The sequence below is a fragment of the Haliaeetus leucocephalus genome, unplaced genomic scaffold, assembly GCF_000737465.1.
Source record: "Haliaeetus leucocephalus isolate CR32 unplaced genomic scaffold, Haliaeetus_leucocephalus-4.0 Scaffold751, whole genome shotgun sequence".
NCBI lineage: Eukaryota > Metazoa > Chordata > Aves > Accipitriformes > Accipitridae > Haliaeetus > Haliaeetus leucocephalus.
Window position 1 is genome coordinate 16,069,707 of NW_010973187.1, and position 21,783 is coordinate 16,091,489.

Here is a 21,783-nt window from a genome sequence, read left to right on the forward strand (position 1 = left end):
AAGTTACACCCAGCTGGCCAGCCAAGGGAAGTATATACCCATGCCCCTAACTGCAATGTGCCTGCATACATACAGGTTAGGGTCAGACAGCCTCAAGCCTGCACAGATACCATCCCAAAGAGACAACTGCAGAAGGATAGGTCTAGATGAGGCAGGCAAAAGGATCTCTGCAGATTCATAGGGATCAACTAGCATTCCCCACCCTGCCCTTCCTCAGTCAGCTCAAGGATCACAGTGCTGCTTCCCCTCCTCTACCTCCCTTGTCTCTGTGTTGTCAGATCACCACTTGATAGCTGGGCTGCTTCATCTTCTGGTTTGTTCCCTGGAGTCCTGAAATATCCTGGTCACTTTCAGACTGATCAAAATCCATGTCTGGAGAGAGTAACACCTAGAAAGGAGAACAGACAGATGCTGATGGAGTGGAAGTTCTCAGCTCTTCCCGATACTGCTTGCTGAAAGGGTCAAGCACCCCTGGAGGGGTCTGCTGCAAGGATCTAATCCTCTCTGGCAGATGGGAAAGGTCGTAAGGTCACCTTGACCATCTCTCCAACAACAGCCAGACAGATTTGGGCGCAGACACCATGATGATCTGGTGTCATTTGTCCCCCCCCACTCCCTGAGATGAGAACAGGCAGCTAAAAGCTCTGTTCACCATGGGACAGGACTCACACATAGACATGCATGTTCAGGCCAGGCTGCAGCCTCAGCGGAGATGTACAAAAACTAGGCCACATATTTTGCAAACAGCTGTACCAAATGCAGACCTTTTCCCAGGCCCCCAGCTACTTGCTATCTCCAGAGCTCAGCCAGGAGAGCAAGCAGAGCTACAGACTTAGCTTCAGCCATAGCCAGCAAGATCAGGAGTGGTGTCCTAGCCTGGTAGCACCTTATTTCTACCTGGCACAGCAGCTCCTGGCTCCATCTGAATTGCGGGAGCCAAAATTGAGCACTGACACCTCTCACCGGTACCTCTCCAGGTAAGAAAGCCCACAGCTTCACTGCATGGTCAAAAGGCTGCCCATTGCCTCCAGGAACACCTACGCTTTTCAGTAGCTAACTTCAGACTTGAAGCTACCAACAGGCTCTTTTGAGCTAACTGGCTGCCACCGGCCTGGAGCGTTTGCACGATGCAGACAGAGCCACGTGTGGGGCATCCTCCAGCCACATCATCTGGAAGAGGAAAAAGGCTGAATTTTACTTGGGCTATGGCTGCACTGACTGCAGAAGAGCTGAAACCCAATGCCAGCCAGCAGGCTGGATGCATGGGTAATATTCACAGCTTGGCAGATTGTTTGCTCAACCCCATCCCACCCCTTCTTTTTACCTCAAAAACAGCTTTGGGCAAGAGAATCCCTACCCTCGTTAGCCCTGACAGTAGCTAGCTCTAAGCACAGCTGAAGTGCAGTCAAACCTTGCGCTACAGCTTGTATCATGCCCAGCAGTACTTGGGAGCTCAGTCAAGTCATGGGATTTCTCGTCAACGCCAGTTCCAACATCAACACTGGCCAGGTCCTTGGCACCTCAGCACCCAACTCTAGAGGGGCACAAGCCTAACAGCACCATCAAGGACCTCCAGTGATACTTCCCTAGCTGAGCAATGCCAGCAGACCCTTCCCCCCCCTCCACTCACCCATCACAGAACCCAAATAGCATCATTAGTTCACGGCTGGTGCAGGGACAAGGGGCAGGTACCACAACCACCCCCACAAACTTCGCTTCCTCCAGCAAGGCAGCTTAGACCTCGCCTTAGACCCAAGCCTCAGCCCCATCTGACCCCACTTTTCTCCAAGACCGAACCAACGCACTGTGAAGCCTCCTCCCTGTGCCTGACCCACAGCAGCCTTCCAGCTCCAAAGCACAAGTCAGGGGATGGCGCGGGGGCTTTCAGCATTCACGTGCAGTGTCCCCAACAGCTCAACCAGTCCCAGAGCCCAGTATTCCCTAGGGCAAAACCAGGAGCAGGGGGGAATTAGTCTTATCCGTGGCTATTTCCAGGCACGGTTGTGAATTAACATGCCCTCCACTTGTTAGCACTTAGGCAGCACCACGGGGCCAGTCACCACAGCAACAAAACGACTAAACAGGAAAAACAAACTGCAATGAGTCAATGACTTCAAAGGAGCAGAAGAGCCCCAGGGGAAGATTTCCTCCCCACCCTCACGCACGCTCCAGCCCCTCCATATCATGTTGTTATCTTCACAGCAGCATATCAGGCACTCAAAGGATAGCAGTAGATCAGATTAAGCTCTTTTGCCATCCCCCCCGTTGGTCTCAAAGAATTTTTTTTTTGGTTCAGGACACACTGGAAAGTTTCCACCTCTTACAAGTGAAGATTTCCTCTGTTTATCATACTAATATCATGATGCTGTTGAACCTGAAAAAATGGGTGGGTAGTTAAGTCACACGCAGCATTATAAACTCACCGAACTCTGACAGGCTACAACAGGCTAGTCTTGGGGCCTAATGAACTGGTAATTTCAGTGGGTTTCAGCTGCAAACTCAAATCCCCTCGCAGCCAAGCGTGGATGACAGAGCAGGCACTAAGCGTGGCGCATCCAGACCCATTCAGGCTGCTACCTGCCCACCGTACAGCTCGTACAAAACTGCTCGAGCCAACTTTTCCGCAGTTCCCCAGGGAGTTTCATCACAAGACAGCACCTCATCGTTATGACAGTCATGGGACATACCCTCAGATATGGTTTTCAAGCCAAACTCCAGTCTGGGAGTTTTCAGCACAACTCGGACAAGGCGCTTCTACTCTGCAGATACAGCCAGGTCAGGATCACAGCAGGTCAGTGGCACAGCTGGGAACGGACCATGGTTTCCCAGTCCTGGGACAATGTGCTACTGTCTCACTCAGCAGTCCTCAAATACTTCATGCATTCCTCCCCGCACCAGGAGGCCAGCAGCTTGTGAAACATGGGTCACGCTACCGAAACAGGGCTGCCATGTGCTCTCCCTCCTGCCTGGGAGAAAAGGCTGCCTACTGATTTGGTACTTCATCCGAGCAGACCCTTCAGATAACCAAGCCATCTCAGTGGCGGAGAAAGAGACTGCACAGACAGATGAAAACTATGACACAGGTTGTAAAACAAAGAAGCTCTGGGGACATTTCCCTGCTAGCCATGGAAACCCGTTTGCCTAAAGCTCCACCAGCCTGGTGTAGAGGTAGGAACCATCCCACTGTCCTCCTGCACCTGAGCTTAGATGAGTTCCCATGAGACAGTAGGGCTGTGGTGGGTTTGGCTCTGGCTGGACACCAGGTGCCCACCAAAGCCACTCTGTTACTCTCCTCCTCAGGTGGACAGGGGAGATAAAATATAACAAAAGGTTCATGGGTTAAGAAAAGGATAGGGAGAGATCACTTGCCAATTACTGTCACGGGCAAAACAGACTCGACTTGGGGAAATTGGCTTAATTCATTACCAATTATATCAGAGTAGGGTAATAAGAAAATAAAACCAAATCTTAAAACACCTTCCCCCCACCCCTTCCTTCTTCCTGGGCTCAGCTTCACTCCCAGTTCTCTCTCCCTCCTCCCCTCAGTGACACAGGGGGACAGGGAATGGGTGTTGGGGTCAGTTCATCACACGTTGTCTCTGCCGCTCCTTCCTCCTCAGGGGCAGGACTCCTCACTCTTCCCCTGCCCCAGTGTGGGTCCCTCCCACGGGAGACAGTCCTCCATGAACTGCTCCAGCGTGGGTCCCTTCCCTGGGCTGCAGTTCTTCAGGCACAGACTGCTCCAGTGTGGGTCCCCCACGGGGTCACAAGTCCTGCCACCAAACCTGCTCCAGTGTGGGCTTCCCACAGGGTCACAGCCTCATTCGGGCATCCCCCTGCTCTGGCGTGGGGTCCTCCCCAGGCTGCAGGTGGAGATCTGCTCCACCACGGACCTCCCTGGGCTGCAGGGGGACAGCCTGCCTCACTGTGGTCTTCCTCACGGGCTGTAGGGGAATCTCTGCTCCGGCACCTGGAGCATCTCCTCCTCCTTCTGCACTGACCTGGGGGTCTGCAGGGCTGTTTCTCTCACGTATTCTCACTCCTCTCTCCAGCTGCAGTTTCTGTTCCACAGCAACTTTTCCCCTTCTTAAATCTGTTCTCCCAGAGGCACTACCACCGTCACTGATGGGCTCGGCCTTGGCCAGCAGCAGGTCCGTCTTAGAGCCGGCTGGCATTGGCTCTGTCTGACATGGGGGAAGCTTCTAGCAGCTTCACAAAGAAGCCACCCCTGTAGCCCCCCCCGCTAACAAAACCTTGCCATGCAAACCCAACACAAGGGCTGACAGGTGGGAGAATCTCCTTCCAGCGGCACCTCAATGCCCACCTTCATTTAACATTCCCATAAGGACCAAGCACCTTAGTTCACCTTGAGCTATTTAAAAGTCAGCTCTGTTAAGCAACCAGCAAATCAAACTCGCTCTTGGAGTATTCTTCAATACTTAAAAGCAAGCAGCATAGGTATTGGCATTCATCAGTATCTTCAGCCTAGGGATTTGCCAAAAGTCACAGCTCCTATAAAGGGAATTGGGATAGGTGCTGAGCTCCATGCTGGCCAAAGGCATGTCCCTATGTAGTATATTAGCTTTTCTCCCAACCTTAAACTAGCCTCTAGCTTCACCCTAACAGTGGTACTTGTGACAACCATTATTAGACCAAATTTTGCTTTAAGGCTCGTCTCTGAAAATGTGAGCCTTCAGAAAAGAAGCAGAAACTCACTCACCTCCCTTGGGAAAAAAACCAAAAACAAGTTCAAAAAAGATCAAATAAAACATTATTAAAACTGACTTGTTTTCCTGAGCAGAGGAAACAAAGAAATCACTGATAAGATCTAAAGTTTATTGGCACTTGCAAGGGCAAGGGAAAAGACAGTCAGGTCAAGGGCAGGACACATGCAAAGGAGAAATAAGGGCCACGCAGATGAACGCATTTCCCCAGCCTGAACAGCACTGGATTCAGACTGGTACTCTCGGGAGATCTCTTTCCATCCCATGAGAGAGGGGGGGAGTTAAAAAAAAAAAAAAAGACTACTGTGAGGATTTACCAAGGCAAGGCACAAGTCTGAAACAACAGAAAGCTTTAAGACTGACTTGGAAGGAATGGTGAAATTCTTCCAGCCATGAGTTTGTCCCTTTCAGGGTTTCAGTGTAAAAATGTTCAGCATTTGCTCCGTTATAAGCAAAAGCCCATTGTCACATCTGTGGCTCACCAGAAGAGCCTTTGGTCTATGCTGCAGACTCAGTAAGTGACATCAGTGGCAGGATTGCTGGGTTTCATCTTGCTACCCAGCTAGTCTACCGAGCCAAGGACAAAGCTGAGTTTTCCTGCTATCCCTATAGGAAATACTGAGTGTGGGTTTTTCACAGGTTAAATCCAGCCCACCCTTTCCATTCTCCTTCCTCTCTGCCCTTCCTTTTCCAAACACAAACTGCTAGTTCGAGTGAAAATAATGACACTCGCTATTGGCAAGATAGGCAGAGTGTTGAAATTCAAGAAGGCAGCATGATGGGGAGCTGTTGGCGCCTGCTGCCAGACAGCCCTGATGAACCCTGATAAACCGCAGGACACATTAGCCTCAGCCAGCTCTGCCCTGTACAGGGATGCTTCTCAGCCTCCCTCTTTCCCTTTCTGTGGGGCAGCTGGGAGGGAAGAAATTCCCCAACTCGAACAGATTATTAGCAGCAACAAGCCCAGCAAACCCTCATTTTCTGTTTTTGAGCCTAAATTCCAACCAATCCAGCTCTAGGGCCCAGCCAGCCAACATAATCTTTAATTCATAGCCTAAAAAAGTTGACACATGAAGCAGGAGCCTATGTCTATACCTCAAGGCCCAGTGCCAAAAAAACAGAGTTGGAAAAGCAGGTCACCCACTTCTGTATTTCTTCATTACCTGCCTTCTCTGCCCAAACTATTTGCTGGGCCAGAGGCACAGGAACATGCCTGAGCAGAAAGGAGGCAGTGCCTGTAGACTGTTCCAGGTACAAACCAGTCCCCCTGGTAGCTCCACTGCAGTGATGGATCAGAGGGTTTCAAGATGGAAAGACGACCTGCACATTGATGGTCTTAGCAAAAATTTGTCTGAGAGATTCAAGTACTTGGAAGATGGAAGAAGCCTTTGACAACAGGAGTCAGATGGTAGGAGTCCAGTTTCCACTGCTTGAAGCAACCCATCTAGTTGAACTACCAGAAGAGCCTTTCCTAGCTTCTAGAGATTAATAGATATCTTCCCTGCAGATTATCCGAAACTGAGCTAGAGGCCACAAAAAACTTGCCCCACCTTCAGCGGAGCAAGGCAGAGGATCAGCTCCATTTCCATGGAAAACCATTAACTGTGATACCATCTGTGTACCCACAGCAGCAAGCCATCTATAAGACTAGATGCTCCAAATTTAGGTTTGAAAAGCTGGAAAGGAGACTGGCATCTCAACTAGAGATGCTACCTCCTTACCCTTGTTTCTGAGCTGGTGTAATTTTAACCAATCTTAAACCTTCAGGAACACACCAGCATATCCAGTCAGTAAGGCAGATCTTTACCACCGCTTTTTCATTTGAAGCAAACCTCCAACCTAGCTCTTTCAAGGAGGTTTCACTCCCGAACATCAATCACCACTAAGAAACCGTGACTGTGCCATAACCAGGGAGATGTTCGTGCCCAGAATTAATCCACCTTCACATCCTAGGTATGAGTTCTTAGTTTCAATGCACAACTATCAAGACATACTGGTACTGCCCAGCTCAGGCCTCTCTTCCCTCCTCTCTCCAAAACAATAAGAGATTTCTCAAGGATGCCCCAACCAAACGCACCAGTCAGGAAACTCCCTGGGGCACACTGTTCATATGTTTCTAGTGACCTTGCCAAGCTACAACTGTTTATCTGGAGGGCAGGCCAGGAGCAGTGACTCACTTGTCTCAACAGCTGCTCACATCTGCCTGCCCACCCTGCCAGAGGGAGGATGCCTCCAACACCGCATCCCCACGAGCTGCGACTGCTTCCCCACTGCACCCTTGAGCTGTGGAAGCCACCGCTGCTGTGCAGACCGCCAAGCACACCATTAAATACTATTACCTCCGTGTGCATTGCAATGTCACCAGTAGTTGGCCATCTCACCCATCAGCAAAAGAGCTGTTACTCTTTTAAAAGAGCTCTTGGAAAGCAAGAGCTATTTCCATTCATCCTAAATTCCTTAGCAGAAGCTAGTCCAGGAGCCAGCCTGCAACCGCCAGAAGCTATCTTATCTCAGCAAGTCTCGCCAGTGAACTGCGGGATATCAGCCGCCATACACAGAGCACTTTGAAAGAGGGTCTGGGTGCCAGGGGAAGGAAGGGAATTCAACCCAGAAACTCAGGCTGTGGTCTCTGCCCAAAAGGCGATGAGAAGCAAAGATACCAACTGCTCAGCAAATCACATGTCATTAACAAGAACAAAGTCTGCTGGGACTGGAGCGCTTCCTCCCCCCCATAACTTTTGAGTGTCAAGCTCAGACTACACAAAATACAGCTTCCTACAGCTAACAGACCAGTATCTGGCTAAAAAAATGCCAAATGCTGACAAAAATAGGATTCCCAGCTAGCCCTTGTCCTCTAAGAAGGATGCTACTAATTACAGTAAGGAAAGCAAGCTCTTCTAAGCCAAGATTAATTACAATTAAAAATGGGAAAGTTGGAAGAGATGGTGCAGAGGTACCCCTCCAGCTTCAGCCTACTGCTCCAACAAGCCCACGCAGGTTAGTGCAAAAGCTAGCCCATCCCTCACAAGATACTGTCATCATTTAGGGCAACATTTCAGCGACACTTTGTAGGCTGTAATATTGCTCTTTGTTAGACAGGGACGGATCATCCCAGAAGACATCCTTCTGTTGATCTCAGCTACAAGCATGGAAAGTCAGTTTGACTTAGAAGGATCATCAATCACATGCATAAAGCATCACCCTAGGTCTAGGCAATGTGATGATATGTTGCATGATGGTGGTGAAGCACACAGACCATGCCATAAGCTTGCAGTTTGGTCTCAAACACGGGACATCCTTGGTCTTACCTGAGATTCCTCAGTCCTCCTAGCTCGAGGAGTTTCTGTGGATCCATTGATGTCCAGGGTGTCCTTCTGCTTATATTTCCTCATGATCAAGCTGTCCACAACCCAGAACATAATGGCCTTGGGGAGAAAGAAGTTGCATGAATAGGTTGCAGAGACCAAAATGCAAAGTCATTCAATCACAGCTATTTCTTCTCCTCTTGGTTTCTGCAGATGTCCAGCCTTGATCAACCTAATTCGATATCTAAATTAACCCTGCATCAAGTGTGTCCATGGGGGTTGGACGAATCAAATTCCTGAGATCCCTTCTCACATAAATCTTATTGATTCCATAGTTGTTGACCCAGTGAAGAAGGGGATGGGGTGGGGGTGTGGAAAAGACCACAATAGGCCAAGTTTCCATGTGGAAATATCCACTGAGCCAAGCTCCATCCCGGGTCAACCTGCTCGCTCTGTATCGGTCACTGGTCAGTTCTTCAAGAACCAGAGTTTGCTTTCAAACAACGAAATGCAATCTGGAGTGGGGAAAGAGCCTGGTAGCATAGGCGGATAAACCCAACTTTGCCAATGCCGCATCCGTTGCGGTGCTCATGGTATAAACTGAAAAGAGTTCAACTCGCTCCTTGTCCAGGGGGGATCTGAATATTGACACCTTGTTCTCACTTCCCATCTTCACAGAAAGTAAGCAGCAGGTCAAGGATTACCCAGAATCAGGGAAACCAGGAAAAAGCTGAGCTTTCAAGAGGTTTTACCAAACTAGTTTTTCAAAGATCTGGGTAACCTGAACACCTTGCCTCTCTGTGATGCAATTTGAAGACTAGCCAAACGGCTAGATTGGCAGGTTGCCGAAAGTCACCACTGACAAGCCATCCTATAGGAACTTAAAGGGCTTTGGGTCATTCCCACACCTGTAGCTTGCTGCCAAGACACAACCCTCAGCTAATGATCCCCAGCTTTCTTCAAAGTCAGCCACCCAGCAGGTTGGACAAGGGAACGGGAATTAGGAACGGAGACCATGGCAAGGCAGTAGTAACATATTTGTGTATTCATGACAACAAATATATTTGTTCCCACTCCCCTCCACCCTGTCCCAATCACTTCAATTACTCAAGGCTGACCGAAGCCAGTTCCTGCACACGCTCCCCATTGGGGGGGACTGTAATTTCCAGACCACCCCACCCAGTGCTTGCAGAGGCACCACTTACATTGACTATAAAAGGCACAACAAGCATGACCAGGACGAGCTCCAGCTGGGGGTTTGGGATGTAACCCAGGAGGATCTGCTGAAGCTGCAGAGGGGAAAGCATTCAGAAGCATTATATGAACAGCTCTGTTGTGAGATCTTTGCTGCAAACTGGTTGCCTTCTTACACCAGCAGTCTCCTAGCTAGGGCTCTGCAGCCTTTGCTTTAGCCCAGCTCTTAGATTACATGGGCTATTCCTTTAGCCCAGCTGCCAAACACAGGATTTTGTACAGATCAAGAAATAAGTACTGCTAGTCTTTCATTTTAACTAGCCGTGACAACTGGTGGGACTTTTCTTGGCTCCTTGGAGCCTAGCTGCGAAGTAAGGACACCAGCCATGCGTGATAAGCATGGAGAGGAATCCAACAGCATCTCTGGATCTAGCAGTGCGTGCTGCTGAACATGTTCACGTCCAAGTCAGCACTGTAGGCTACCGGGTTAGAAGGACAAGCCCTTAACGGGAACAGATAAGTGCTCCCAGATTGCTGTAAATAACTTCAGTCAAGTCACATCAGCCTGGGAGGTACTAGGCACTACATGTAAATGCACTCAATACTGGAGTTACCCATCAACACCCAGAATTGGTTTTTATACCCATCACACCTACCTGCCACCAGGTACGTGGCTACAACTGCCGCAGGATTATTATTTTTATTTTTTTAAAAGAGAAACTCATGATCAACACAGTTACCATTGCATGAGCTACCATACAGAAACAGTTGCGGGAGGGAAGGACAGCATACTACTGAGATAGCTCATCCGCAATTAACCTATAAAAATCCCCTTAGTTTAGGCATGGGATAACAAAACACCAACATGAACTGACTTGATGAAATCCTCTGGCAGAACTGAAGTAGCTCAGTTGCCAGCCCAGCTCATTTTATCCTTCCAAGAATGGAAAAGAAAATTAAAGCAGCATCTTATTCCACTAGCTTTTGACTAGCAACAGAATGTACCAAAAGCCAAACTGTTATGAAAGTCATATTTCCCCAAACTTAAGTAATAGCTAATAATTACAGAGAGATGTCAACAAGTCATAAAGATTAAAGACCTATGATGATGGGGACCACTAATAAGGCAAAGCTGACAAGAAACAAGCCACAAGAGCTGTGGCTAGAAAAATACAGCTCAGAAGCTTACCTTTGTCCAACCAGGGATAAGCAGGACAAGGCTAATCACAGTCTTCTCAAAAACCATTATCAGCAAGTAGAGGATACACTGGCCAATCCAGGCAGCAGCTTGTGGAGGGTCACCTGGGAAAACAGCTTATTAAATCTGACACAGAGGACAGGAGGAGACAGCCTTGCAGAAAAGTTGCCTCATGCTTGATACCCGAGCTGATTAGAGGGACAGGGAAGCGTTTTGATATTGCAAGTTTTGCAGCAATACAAATAACTCAATACCAAACTTAAAATTAGTGGAAAGATTTTCTATCTAGAGTTGTAGGAGCACATGCCTGGGGTAGAGAGATTTGGGGTCCTTGATGGGTCTATAAGACATTACTCCACTGAACATCAAAACATACCAAGATCTAAGCTCAAATCTTTCTAATTAAAAAAGTAAATCTGACTTGCATTAGAGAAATTTTAGCAGACTTGCATCCCTTGCTACTTGTAGCTCACAATGCATTTTTGCAAACTGATGTAGAAAAATAAGCACAGAAAGGCAAACATGCACCCCACTTCCATTTGTGGAGAATCCCTGTTATCAGGGCAGCTATTTGCCTTTCATACTGCAGTTGTGCTTTTGAATTAAACTTGCCTATAAGCAAGAGAGCTCTCCCTTATAAGTTGCCACCAGCCTTTTGTTCTAGAAGCCAGTTCTCTTTTTCTACTCCTTTTAGGGCAGATTCTGAAATGAAGATGGCAATTAACCAGACCTCTGGTTAATTTGAAGGGCAAGCAAGTAACAAAGGAATTTCAGACGTGACTTAAAAAGCCCTACCTACCTCCCAGATGCTAACAATATCTGTATTCATCTTCCTCCTGCCTTGTTCTCCATTCCTTACCTCTGAAATACACCAAGAGGAGAAAACCACCACCAAAAATCTTGCCTTGCATCCCCTTGCCCCATCGCCTGTCCTTTCTGGATCAACTGCTTTGCTGGAGCAAGTCCTACAAGCATCCCACAAAGCAGACAGGCAGCTTCTGTAAAAGGGGAGAGACACAGCTCTGGCTCTGCCTGAAAACCTGAAATTCCCTGTTTATCCAGCAACCCCAGCACTCACAGCCACTCCTGAGCTCTCGAGGGCCACAGCTTAGCTGTATCTTGAGTGCCTAATGGAAAAGCCATTCCTGGTAACTCTAAGGAGACTGGATCAACTTTTATGAATCTTGGTTTAGATAACAAATATGTTCTCCTCCACTTGGGGGAAAGGATGCACAGGGCCTTGGAGATGCATTTTTGCCCCTCTCCTTCAGCCACCAATGGCCATTACCAGTATCCACCCCATGGTGTTAAGCTACTTTGAGCTGGCTGGATACAGGGGTTTGAGGGGAGGAAGCCCTGCTTGTAAAAGGGTGCAAGTATCCCCTCTCCTCAAAGCACAGACCACTAAAATCATCCTTAGAGAAAGCTTCAAAGCTCAGAAACCTCAGCATCCTACTCAAACCGTTCCTTACAAGCATGCATTGCTTTGGGGCATCAGTTGTTTTGTTTGCCCCTTGTCTGGTACCCTCTTATCAAGGTACCAGAGATTTAATTTCTTTTCACTTGGCAAACCTAGAAAAGTCTGCAGAGCTGGATCCCCTCCACTTTTCCCCCACCTTTCCAGTGGATAGGAGCCTCTTAGGAGTAGCTCACAAAATCCTGGCCATTTTGACCAGAATGGCAGACTGATAATCCTTCCTGAATTAAAGCTAGTCCCAATAGCAATCCCCGAGACTGGACTGACCCTCCTCTATACAAGGACCAGTGAGTATCCTGCACACTCCCCTATTAAAAAAAAGTAAAAAAAAAAAATCAGTCATTAAAGACATCATCTGCAATTTGCCTCCTGCCAAGCCTTATCCACCCAGTCACCAGCAACAGTCTGAAAATTTCTGGTCACCATTTTCAATACAAGAAGCATAAGCTTTCAGTCCTAAACAGAATTAATTTTTTTTTTTTGCTGATGAAGTAAACGGCTGGTTACGTGATACTTGCTGTCTGAGCAAGAGACAGGGGCTCCATTGCTCCAGGTTTTAGAGCAATTGACTCAAAAAGAATCAATGCTAATTAAATATGAATGCTTCCAATGGGGTACTTACCAAGTAATAAGTAAAAGCATATTTGCATTGTTAACAATGCTAATGGTACCATATCTATTACATGTGCTTGCTTCAGCCCTCTGTAAGCACCCTGACAGCTGGTTATCATCTTCCCAGGCTCATCAGAGTATCTCAGGTCTGCAAAACTGAGCTACAGTATCTGGCTTAGGAAAGCTGCAGCATTTCCTTTTACCACTTGAATATAAAGATAACCCCCAGCAACACTTGTTTCCAGCATAATCAGGCCAAAATTTGGAATTGCATCTGTGCAAGAGAACCCAACCCACCGCGAGATGCCAATGCTCGACGTGCTGTCAGATGGCAGCGGACTGGGAGCTCTGCCCCACTTTTCTCAGCACAATACAGCTGAGACGTGGCAGGGGAAGACACCACCCATAGTTTGCAAAAAGCACATTTATCCAAACCACTGTGTAAACCTCTGGCCACAGAGACCAGCAGTGCATAGCAGGATTTAGTAAGAGTTGGTATCCAACCAAGCCCAGCTCCAGGGGGATCTGCTTCCCAGGTTTGCATGTGTATTTGTCCTTATTCTGTCATTTGTTAGCAACATACCAAAACATTTGCCTCGTTGCAAAGCTACGGCTAAGAAGTAGAAGCGTACGGCGTCTCCATGCCGGAGACCTCAGAACGATCACCTCGCATCCCACCTTTTCCATTGCTCAAGCTGTGCTGGAGAAGGAAGGAAAGGAAGGGAGAGGGAAGGACTGAGAAGCCCGAGGTGCAGAGAAGCTGCTGAGCTGGGATGACGGCGAGGAGAGCGCGCCAGGCCAGCAGGCAACCGCACAGAGGGAGGGAAGGAAGAGGGAGCCAGGAAGGTTACGTGCAAGCGCAAGCAGCGGAGCCCGCGGAGGATTTCAGAAAGCACACGTCTCCGCTCCCTGGCGGGCAACGGCTTAATGGGTGGTCTGCAGAGGAGACGGGAACAGTGTTACAGGCAGCTGGCAGTTAAAGGCCAGGGTCGGAGAGGCTTTGATCCTCCCAAAGTGTGGACAGCCTCTCCCGGCAGCCTCGTGTGCCTAGCTGTCTTTGGCACAGGTGAGGTAGAGTGGGGGTCTTTGCCCCATACCCCAAGACCTACAAACCCCCGTGTTACCATCACCCATCCGAGCTGCGAGTACAAAAAAAACCAGGAAAACAAACATATCCATTGTGTCCTTCCTGCATTTGAACTCTTTCCCTTTTGCTCTGTGTTGTCAGCTGTGTTCTGTCCCCCATGGGGAGACAGGACTAACAGCCACAGCACCCTTTGCAAGTCGGCTCTTCTGAGCTGCAGTCACGACGGCACTTGCAGAACACTCCCCTCTGTCATCTTTGCTTGCCCACAAAGCAGCAGCAAGTTTGACATCTCTCCCAAGTACCTGGCCCCTCATGCCCTTTTGGGGATGGGAGATCTCTACCATTCATCATCACAAACAGCAGGCTATGGTTCTTAGTTTTGCATACTGTGCACTAGACAGCCCTAGCCAGGTTTTGGCTAACCAGGCTGATACACAGAGACTGGAGAAGACAACCTGCTTCTTAACCCACCCTCAGCATGGACTTGCCCATGTCTCCAAGGTTAACAGCTCTTCGCCCAAAAAATTTTCCTTTCACTTCCAGTTTGCAAGAAACCCATCAAATTGCTCTTGAGTTTTCTTGAGGTTTGACAGCCTTTGGAAAACCTTTTCTCCCTTTGCTAGAGAACAGTTTTTGCTGTGCAACTGCAAGATCCTACCTAGGAAACCCCACTTCTCTGAGACCAGAGGTCTGCCCCAGTTAGGCCAGCTTCACTTGCTAAGTGTACAGGGCATGTGCAAGTGGTACAGCAAGTCTGTACTACTAAGCAGGACAGACCTGCACCCCTTACTACCCACCACATCCCACCTTGTCAAAGGTGCCTCCATCACAGCATGGAGCTTCAAATATTCCTGTTTCTCACTCTGGTCTTTTCTGCACCGCCTACAGAAGATGCTGTGAATCTCCTCCACAGTTAAGAGGGACATCAGCATTTCTTATGTGTCCAGGGTAGACAGTGGAAGGGTATGGAAAAAGACCCACAGACCTATGCTGGGGCCAGATTTGGCCATCTGCTCTATCACCTTAAACAGCTCAGGACTGCTACTGGTTTGCAACCTCTTCCTCCTCCTTTTCCATTCTGAGCTTTGTTTTCAGACTATGAGATGAGATGTTTCTGTACAGGAGTCCATCCTGGAGCAGAGAGTTAGGCAGGACTTAATTTCTATCCCCTGACAGGAAGATCAGAGGGTGTCTCCACAGTTACTTCTTACTACATCTTGGTCTCCCAAGGACAGGAGGCTGCTCTGTGCCAAAATAACTCAGGACAAAGATGAAAATGAAACAGCAGCATGGCCCACAGGGCTGCAAGGATGACTTCAGCTACAGACGGTGGCTCATTTCCCCTTCACCAAGGAGCTCAGCTGGCTGCTCCTTACATCAGCAGGTCTGAAGTCATCCGAGGATCCTTGATCCACCTCAGAGTGGCCATTATCCAAGTCTAACTCACCACTAATTCATCTAACTCTGACTAATACCAGTAACATACAAATCACCATCTATTAGCATCTCATCGGGGAAGAGGGAGCTTTGGTGTGGTCCCTGGACAAGCCCATAAGACAGATCGGACACATCTCCTCCTTCCACAGGAAGCAAGGATGGAAAACTTGAGCTGATCCCAGCTAACCACACACCCCACCGAGGTGCTGGCATCCTACAGCAAGATGGTCAGAGGCATCCTCAGATGCAACTTAATGTCTTTAATGGATCAAGTGCTGTCCAGAGGTGCCCTGCTCCATGGATGGGAGAGGATTCTTCTTACATGAAGTGTTTCCATTCCATAAATCTAGGTGAGGGCCTACAGGACTGTTTCTGTCACACAAGATTGCCAGCCAGCAAAATACTAATCTGCTACCTGGAGGCTAAAGTAAAAAAAAAAAAAAAAAAAAAAAAAGATGCCCTCCTCTTTGCTGTGTTCAGAGCTTCCCTTTCCTTATAGGAGAGTAGGGAACTGGTCCAAAGGATCTTTGCAGCCTCCACATCACACCTGTTAGGAAAACATGTATCCTGCTCCCTTCAAACACTTCCAGTTTCTTGTCCCCAGTTCTAGTTGGAAGGTAACCCAGGACATCTCAGCTCTACACATCGATTCTACCACCAACGTCTCCTTTTCGCTTAATGAACACCCTTTGCTCAAACCTTTCTATAGCCATCTCCCACCCGGATAGAAATAAATATCCTCCTTCAACCCGAAGGATGCACACGCTGCATTAAGACTGGTCTCCTCCCGCAGTGTTGCTGGTGCTCCCCACCATCAGCAAAACTTCCCTGGTGCAGACCTAGGGCCACCGGTGCCTGCAGCAGCTCACACAAACCACGTCTCACATATTCCGCTTGTGCGTGGGAGCCTGACTGCTCGCAGAGCAAAAGTGGCACTGCTTGAGGTATTTGAGTTGTTACCACACAACAGGATTAGTTTTAATCCAGGCTGTCTAATGTACCAAGCTGTCAGCATAGCCCACATGTTACTGCCAGCTTTATTTACAGTCTTTTGGGGACTGTGTGTGAACTGAGCAGGTAGGAAAAAGCTTAACCATAGCTAAAGCAGAGGGTTCAGGGGGGCTGAGGAAAAGCAAATATTTGAAGGCACTGAAAATTGTACTGGGTGACATGGTGAGGATAGAAAAAGTCAATAAAAACCTCTTAAAAGATACTCAAATGGCACCTCCAAAACCAAGGGATCTAATTATCAGTGCCAAGTATAGAGGAGGATAAGAAATAGCAGCAAAGCATCTGAATTGCAGAGAAGCGCTCACCCGGAGGGCAAGAACAGGTTTTCAGAGACTGGGACCTAATGCAGCCAGGTGGGTCCAGTGGACATCCCAGACCCTCTCTGGCATGTCCTGCACCTGAACTAAAAGCGAGTATATACAGCTGGAATCAGTCCCCAGTTTGCAGCGTCACACCACTGCTCTGGGTCTTCGGTCCCCAGAGATACTGCTAGTGCAGCGGGGTAAACGCTGCTGCCATCCTCCAGAGCCAGGAGGTTCAACGGTTTGCAGCCCTGCTGAGAGCAAAGGACCTGACCACACACTCGACCCTCAGTCCCCTCCTTACTTTTCCTCCCCTGGTCCTAGGGTTGGAAAGGCCAAGCATGCTAAGGACAGGACAGCCCCTCAGGTTAGAGCTATTTTCAGCAGTATTTCCTCAAGCATTAGGAGCCAGCTCCCTTGGCTGCTTCAGGACGTGGGAATATTTGTTATGGAAATTTTGTACGCCACCACAACAGGGCCAAAAGCAGCCTACACAGGTCCTCAGTTAAACTCAGCAGCTGGCACAGAGCACATTCTCCTATAACTAAATCTGACCAGCAGAGTTCAACAGGCCATGAAACAGACTTTAAAGGCCTCCGAGCAACATGCTTTTCCATTTCCAGACAGTGAATGAGCACAAAGCATCAAGCTTAGACTGGTCAGCGACCACGACCATGGTCATACACAAGTCAGCATCCAGATGGGCATCCAAAGAGGCATTTTCAAGCACGAACACCCTCTTTTTCTCCCCCTTGTATCTTAACGCTTTTCTAGAGCATGTTACTTGCACATTGCAGAAACCATCTCTTAATACAAATTCATAGCATATGCTTACTTAAAAGAAATACTCCAGTATCTCTAAAGGAACGCTTTAGAGTTATTAGACACAACTAAAATGCCAGGACACTGCAGCCATCCAGAGGGTCCCTCTAGGGACCTGCTTATTCCCATGGGAATGAGGGAGGGAGAAGAGGGCCGGAGAAGTTTGGAGGTGGGGCACAAAGCTGAACTAGGCTTCATTTGCACACTCTGACTCCAGCCAGCATCTCCCCTGCTCAGTCCGTATAGGCCCACCAGCACCTCCAAGACCCTGGCTATCCACCTCCCAAGTCCTTTGCAGCTTAAACTCTGCTTTTTTCTCCTCCTTGCAGAAGTTCCCTACAGGGAAAGGGCCTATAGACACAGCCTGCTGCTACCCTGCTAGAGCAACGGAGCACAGAGCATTTGTGGAGTTTGTTAGCTTTGAGTCTGTGTAAGGCAACCATCACTCTCCAAAGCCTACTTGAACCAAGATGAAGAATAAACTTCTCCAACCTTTGATCTCAGGAGCCAAGCATCTTCAGAAGAGACAGCAGCCTTTTAAAATGCAGTTTCCTGTGCTTAGAAGCAGCCCAAAGAGTAATCAAGAGCTGTTGGGCAAAGATGGAGGAACATAAGCATATGGGAGCCTTTGACTTCTCCGCTAGCTAAAACCCAGGTCATTCCTGGCTGTGGCAGCCTTTGGCTAAGAGCTCAGGCACAAGAGAAGCCGATCTCAGAACAGCCGTCTCCTGGTTTTTGGAAATACAAAAGCAATTGATTTTTCTAAATAGTCCTGGACAGCTGCATGCTTAAAATAGCAGCATAGATTTAGGTGCTTTCACTTCCCTTTTCTTTCCTTCCTCATTAATGCAGCTACTACAGTCATACAGGGAGAACCACCCAGGGCCGTGGAGACGGGCATACCGACGGCAGAGCAGAAGGGACTGCTGGAGCCCAGAACGACGGGTAACTGCAGAGGTTTGCATCAGTTGCAGGGATGCAACCAAGAGTTGGAGGGTCAGAAAGGAAGCAGCTGCAAGAGGTTTGTTTTTTTTTGTTTTTTTTTTTTTCCCTTGAAGGCCATGCAGGTAGATGGGTACTGGCTATACTGGACAAAGACAAAACTGTTCTTTCCCGATGGTTGGAGCAATGGCACTCACCATTGTCTGCACCACAGATTTGGTGCTTCCCTGGTATTCTGCCCTTCCTCCTCTGCAGGACTGCGTGAGACACTTTTGCTCCTCAGGAGAATTGAGGAAAGCAACATAAAATCTGGTACAGCAATTAGACTAGAAAACAAATCATATTTCTGGAGCCTGTATTAAACTGTACAAAGTTTACTAGCATCTTCCAAATGGTTTTGGAAGTTACTTAACATCTGAGATGAGGATAGCAGTGTTTTCCTTCCCTAGCCCTACAGCAGGATTGCATTGGACACGCCACTTGACTTCCACCTAACTTTTCCATTGTGGTCACTCTGGCCAGAGACCTGCACCAAGAGCAGCACTCGGATGAGATATTTAATCCCCCATTCAAGACCTAAATTCAAGCAACAGCAGAAACTTTTTTTATTATTTTTAATGAAAGCAAGATTTCCTCAGGGGAGTGAACTGTTTCTGTACTCTAAGCCAGCCTTCATGAGGGTCCAGCTACAGCTCAATGGAAGTTCATTACTGCTCTGCAAGGTTAAAGCAAGCTGTCAATACACTTCAACATTTCCTTGCTTCTGCTCAACTGCAGATGTGGCATGTGAAGCTGACGCTGTGCCCTGGGATGGCTGTGGCTGGGCTTTGAGTCCTTGTTGCTCAAAGAGGGGAAAAAATGTCAGTCCCTGAATCAAGAACATCTGGATTTCTCTGCTGTCTCATCTGAACGACTTCAGCACTCTGTGGCTCCTCAGCATTTTGAGAAAGAGCCATTAGGAAAAAAACCACATATATGGAACACATTAGGAAAAAAAGCCCACCAAATACATGCTGTCAGGATGCTGAACCTGCTCTGGAGACCACTGTAGCCTCCAAAGCCACTCTCAGGTTTGATGAGAGTCAGCCCTGCCACGTCCCATCATTTCGATGCATCCCCTTCATCCTGTGCCATGACCCATTTACACAAGCTGAACGTGAGCCCGAGTAAGAGCTCACAAGCCAGTGGGGTCTCCACACTAATCCTGTTATGGTCCAAGTTTCACCAGCTCGGTTATCAGAGCAGCTACTAAGAATATAAAGGAATAAGACTACCTTCAGAATAAACTTAATGATTAAGGTCATAAAGGTGGGAACGTGATTGGTAGGAACAGGATGTGTTTTCTAAAGTAAGACTGAATTCGTCTTTATATCAGATACAACCTGAAATAGGCAAAGGGTTAATTTTTCCCTTCCCTGCAGCTATAGAGCAGCACTGCTCTCCTGGAAGCTGGCTCTGCTCTTTCTGAAGAGAAGTGCTACCCTCTAGTGGGGCTGGCTGAGAAAAGCTTTTCGGAAACTCCTTTTCTCCATCTCAAGGCAAGAATCAAAGACAGAGGCCAGGCTCAGGCATGCTTAAAATTGAGGCGGTTCGTGTTGGTTTTTTTTGTTTGTTTTGTTTGTTTGTTTAAACCAGCTGGCACCTCCACACCCCCTCCCCAAGTCATTTGAGAGCTCCGTTTTGGGGCCAGGCTATGTCCTGCTGATGCCCGTTACACCTCAAGGCAAATGCAAGCACAGCTCCATGTTTTGAACTGAGATGCTACGAAAAAACCCAGAAGAACCCTACAAAACTCACCACCCACCACACCCGAACACCTTAATTTACCATATACATGTCCTGGGGGTATATTATCTGCCCAAGGAAACGTTCAGCCGTTCATCACCAACCCGTTACGCTCAAGTGTGCCTGGCAAGGCAGCAGAGTTACCCACGACCTAGTGACATCCCAGCATTTAACACACTGATCACGACCACGCCGTGAGCTCCTTGGAGAAGGGATAACAGAAGCCGGCTGCTCACATGTTTTATCCCCAAACTGCAATTTCTGCCATTTCCTTCTCCCTGTTCATAGCTGGGAGCAAAGAAGCCGCTTTTGTGCGGAGAGGTTGGCACCTACCGTATTCTCCGAAGACCAGGTACGTGTACTTCTTATGCTGCACGATCCAGGAGATGACTTTCACGCCAAGCCAGATCAGCAGCATCCCCAGCGTGGCATCAAGGATGAAATTAATAAGGTAGCTAAGAGCAGAGGAAAATTCAGGTTTCAGCTGTGTTCTTAAATCTTATTCAAAATCTTTTATTTCAATATGGGAATCCATAAAAAACCCCCAAGATTTAAAAAAAATCCCCACTTAATAGTCCAAACTCACTTCCTTTCTCTTTTATTGGATTTTCCTATAGCCTTACCAGCAATTCCTTAGTTTAAAAGCCTGTTCAGCAGAGAAGGGAGCAGGCTCTGCCAACTCTCTGGCATTGCTCATTTATTCATATAGCATTAAATACTTCCTGGGCTAGCCTTGCTTAAGATTTACCCCCAAAAGGAGGCTTTCCATTTGCAGCATCTTGTGTTCTTATTAGGATGAAACCCCAAGTTTCAGGGAAGCAGAACCAAACATTTCTGGAATTTCATACAAAGAAAATGGAAGCTTCTTTGACACCACAGCCCCTCTGCAAGCTGTGCAGAAGAGACAAAAAAAGGTCCATTTTACTGAGCAGCTGCAAGAGGCTCCTACAAGCAGAGACACAGACTGAGAAGCAGAAGGTCTTGGGAGAGGTGACAAGCCCTGGCTCAACAGCAGGCATCCCGGGGTCCCCAAAAGTCTTCAGTTCAGGGTCCTCACTGCAGATCCAAGAGCTGCACCCATCCCTACAAGGAGATTTGGACTCGACAGGTTTGCTCTGCAGCTTCACTGGAGAAAGAACCAGAGGCAGGAGACCTGCAGGGACCTTCTGGGGATTGCGGGGCCAAGCTCTAATCCAGGGCTTGGTATTTTAATGAACTCCAGAGAAAAAAAATATCATTCAGACTAATGTTTTCTGGCCAGTTTTCCATTATTGGAATACTTTCTGCCAGATCAGGCCAGATTTCTACAGCATGAAGAAAATACCAAGCACAGAGCTACAGGAATGAACATTTCCTTTTCCAGAACTTGATACTGCCTCTGAATAAAGACACTGAAAATAACAATCTGCTTTTGATATCCACTTCAAAAACATGACATTAAGTTTTTCTACACCCAAAGGCTCAGGCTAGCTTAATACAGCTTCCAGCTGCTGAAATCAGAGTACTCCGATACAAACATGAGGCTCTGGTGGTTTATACTGGGCAGGACACATAGTGTATGAACCTCAAAGCCCAGGGACAGGGCTGTAGAGTTTTAAGCTGCCTGGTTCAGGATGACAAGTCAAACAGCACAGGGAAATGTAAAATACACATTAAGAATAATAATAATAAAAAAAACAAACCCAAAGGGCACAGCATAAGCACAGAAGGGTTTATTTTAAAACAGTGTCTGTTTAAAAAACAACGATAAATCATTTTAGAGATTATATTTAGCCTCAGCCAAACTTGTGTCTGTTTAAAGAAACATATCAAGGTGCAGCACTTTAATATATAAAAAAAGAGATGGGCCAGAAGGTTTTCAGCAGCATTTTGGAGCCTAGAGAAGTT

General features: G+C 47.8%; 1 protein-coding gene across 1 annotated transcript in view; it reads right to left on the reverse strand.

Moving 5' to 3' along the window:
• Positions 1-274: 274 nt before the first annotated feature.
• LOC104840214 (transmembrane protein 110-like) overlaps positions 275-21,783 on the reverse strand; it is a 36,905-nt gene continuing 15,396 nt past the window's right edge. Inside the window, exons 4-8 of the mRNA XM_010581011.1 lie at positions 20,230-20,351; positions 10,413-10,525; positions 9,235-9,318; positions 8,033-8,149; positions 275-388 (exon numbers count right to left, since the gene is read on the reverse strand). Coding sequence (XP_010579313.1) covers positions 275-388; positions 8,033-8,149; positions 9,235-9,318; positions 10,413-10,525; positions 20,230-20,351 — 550 coding nt within the window. The remainder of the gene's footprint in view (positions 389-8,032; positions 8,150-9,234; positions 9,319-10,412; positions 10,526-20,229; positions 20,352-21,783) is intronic.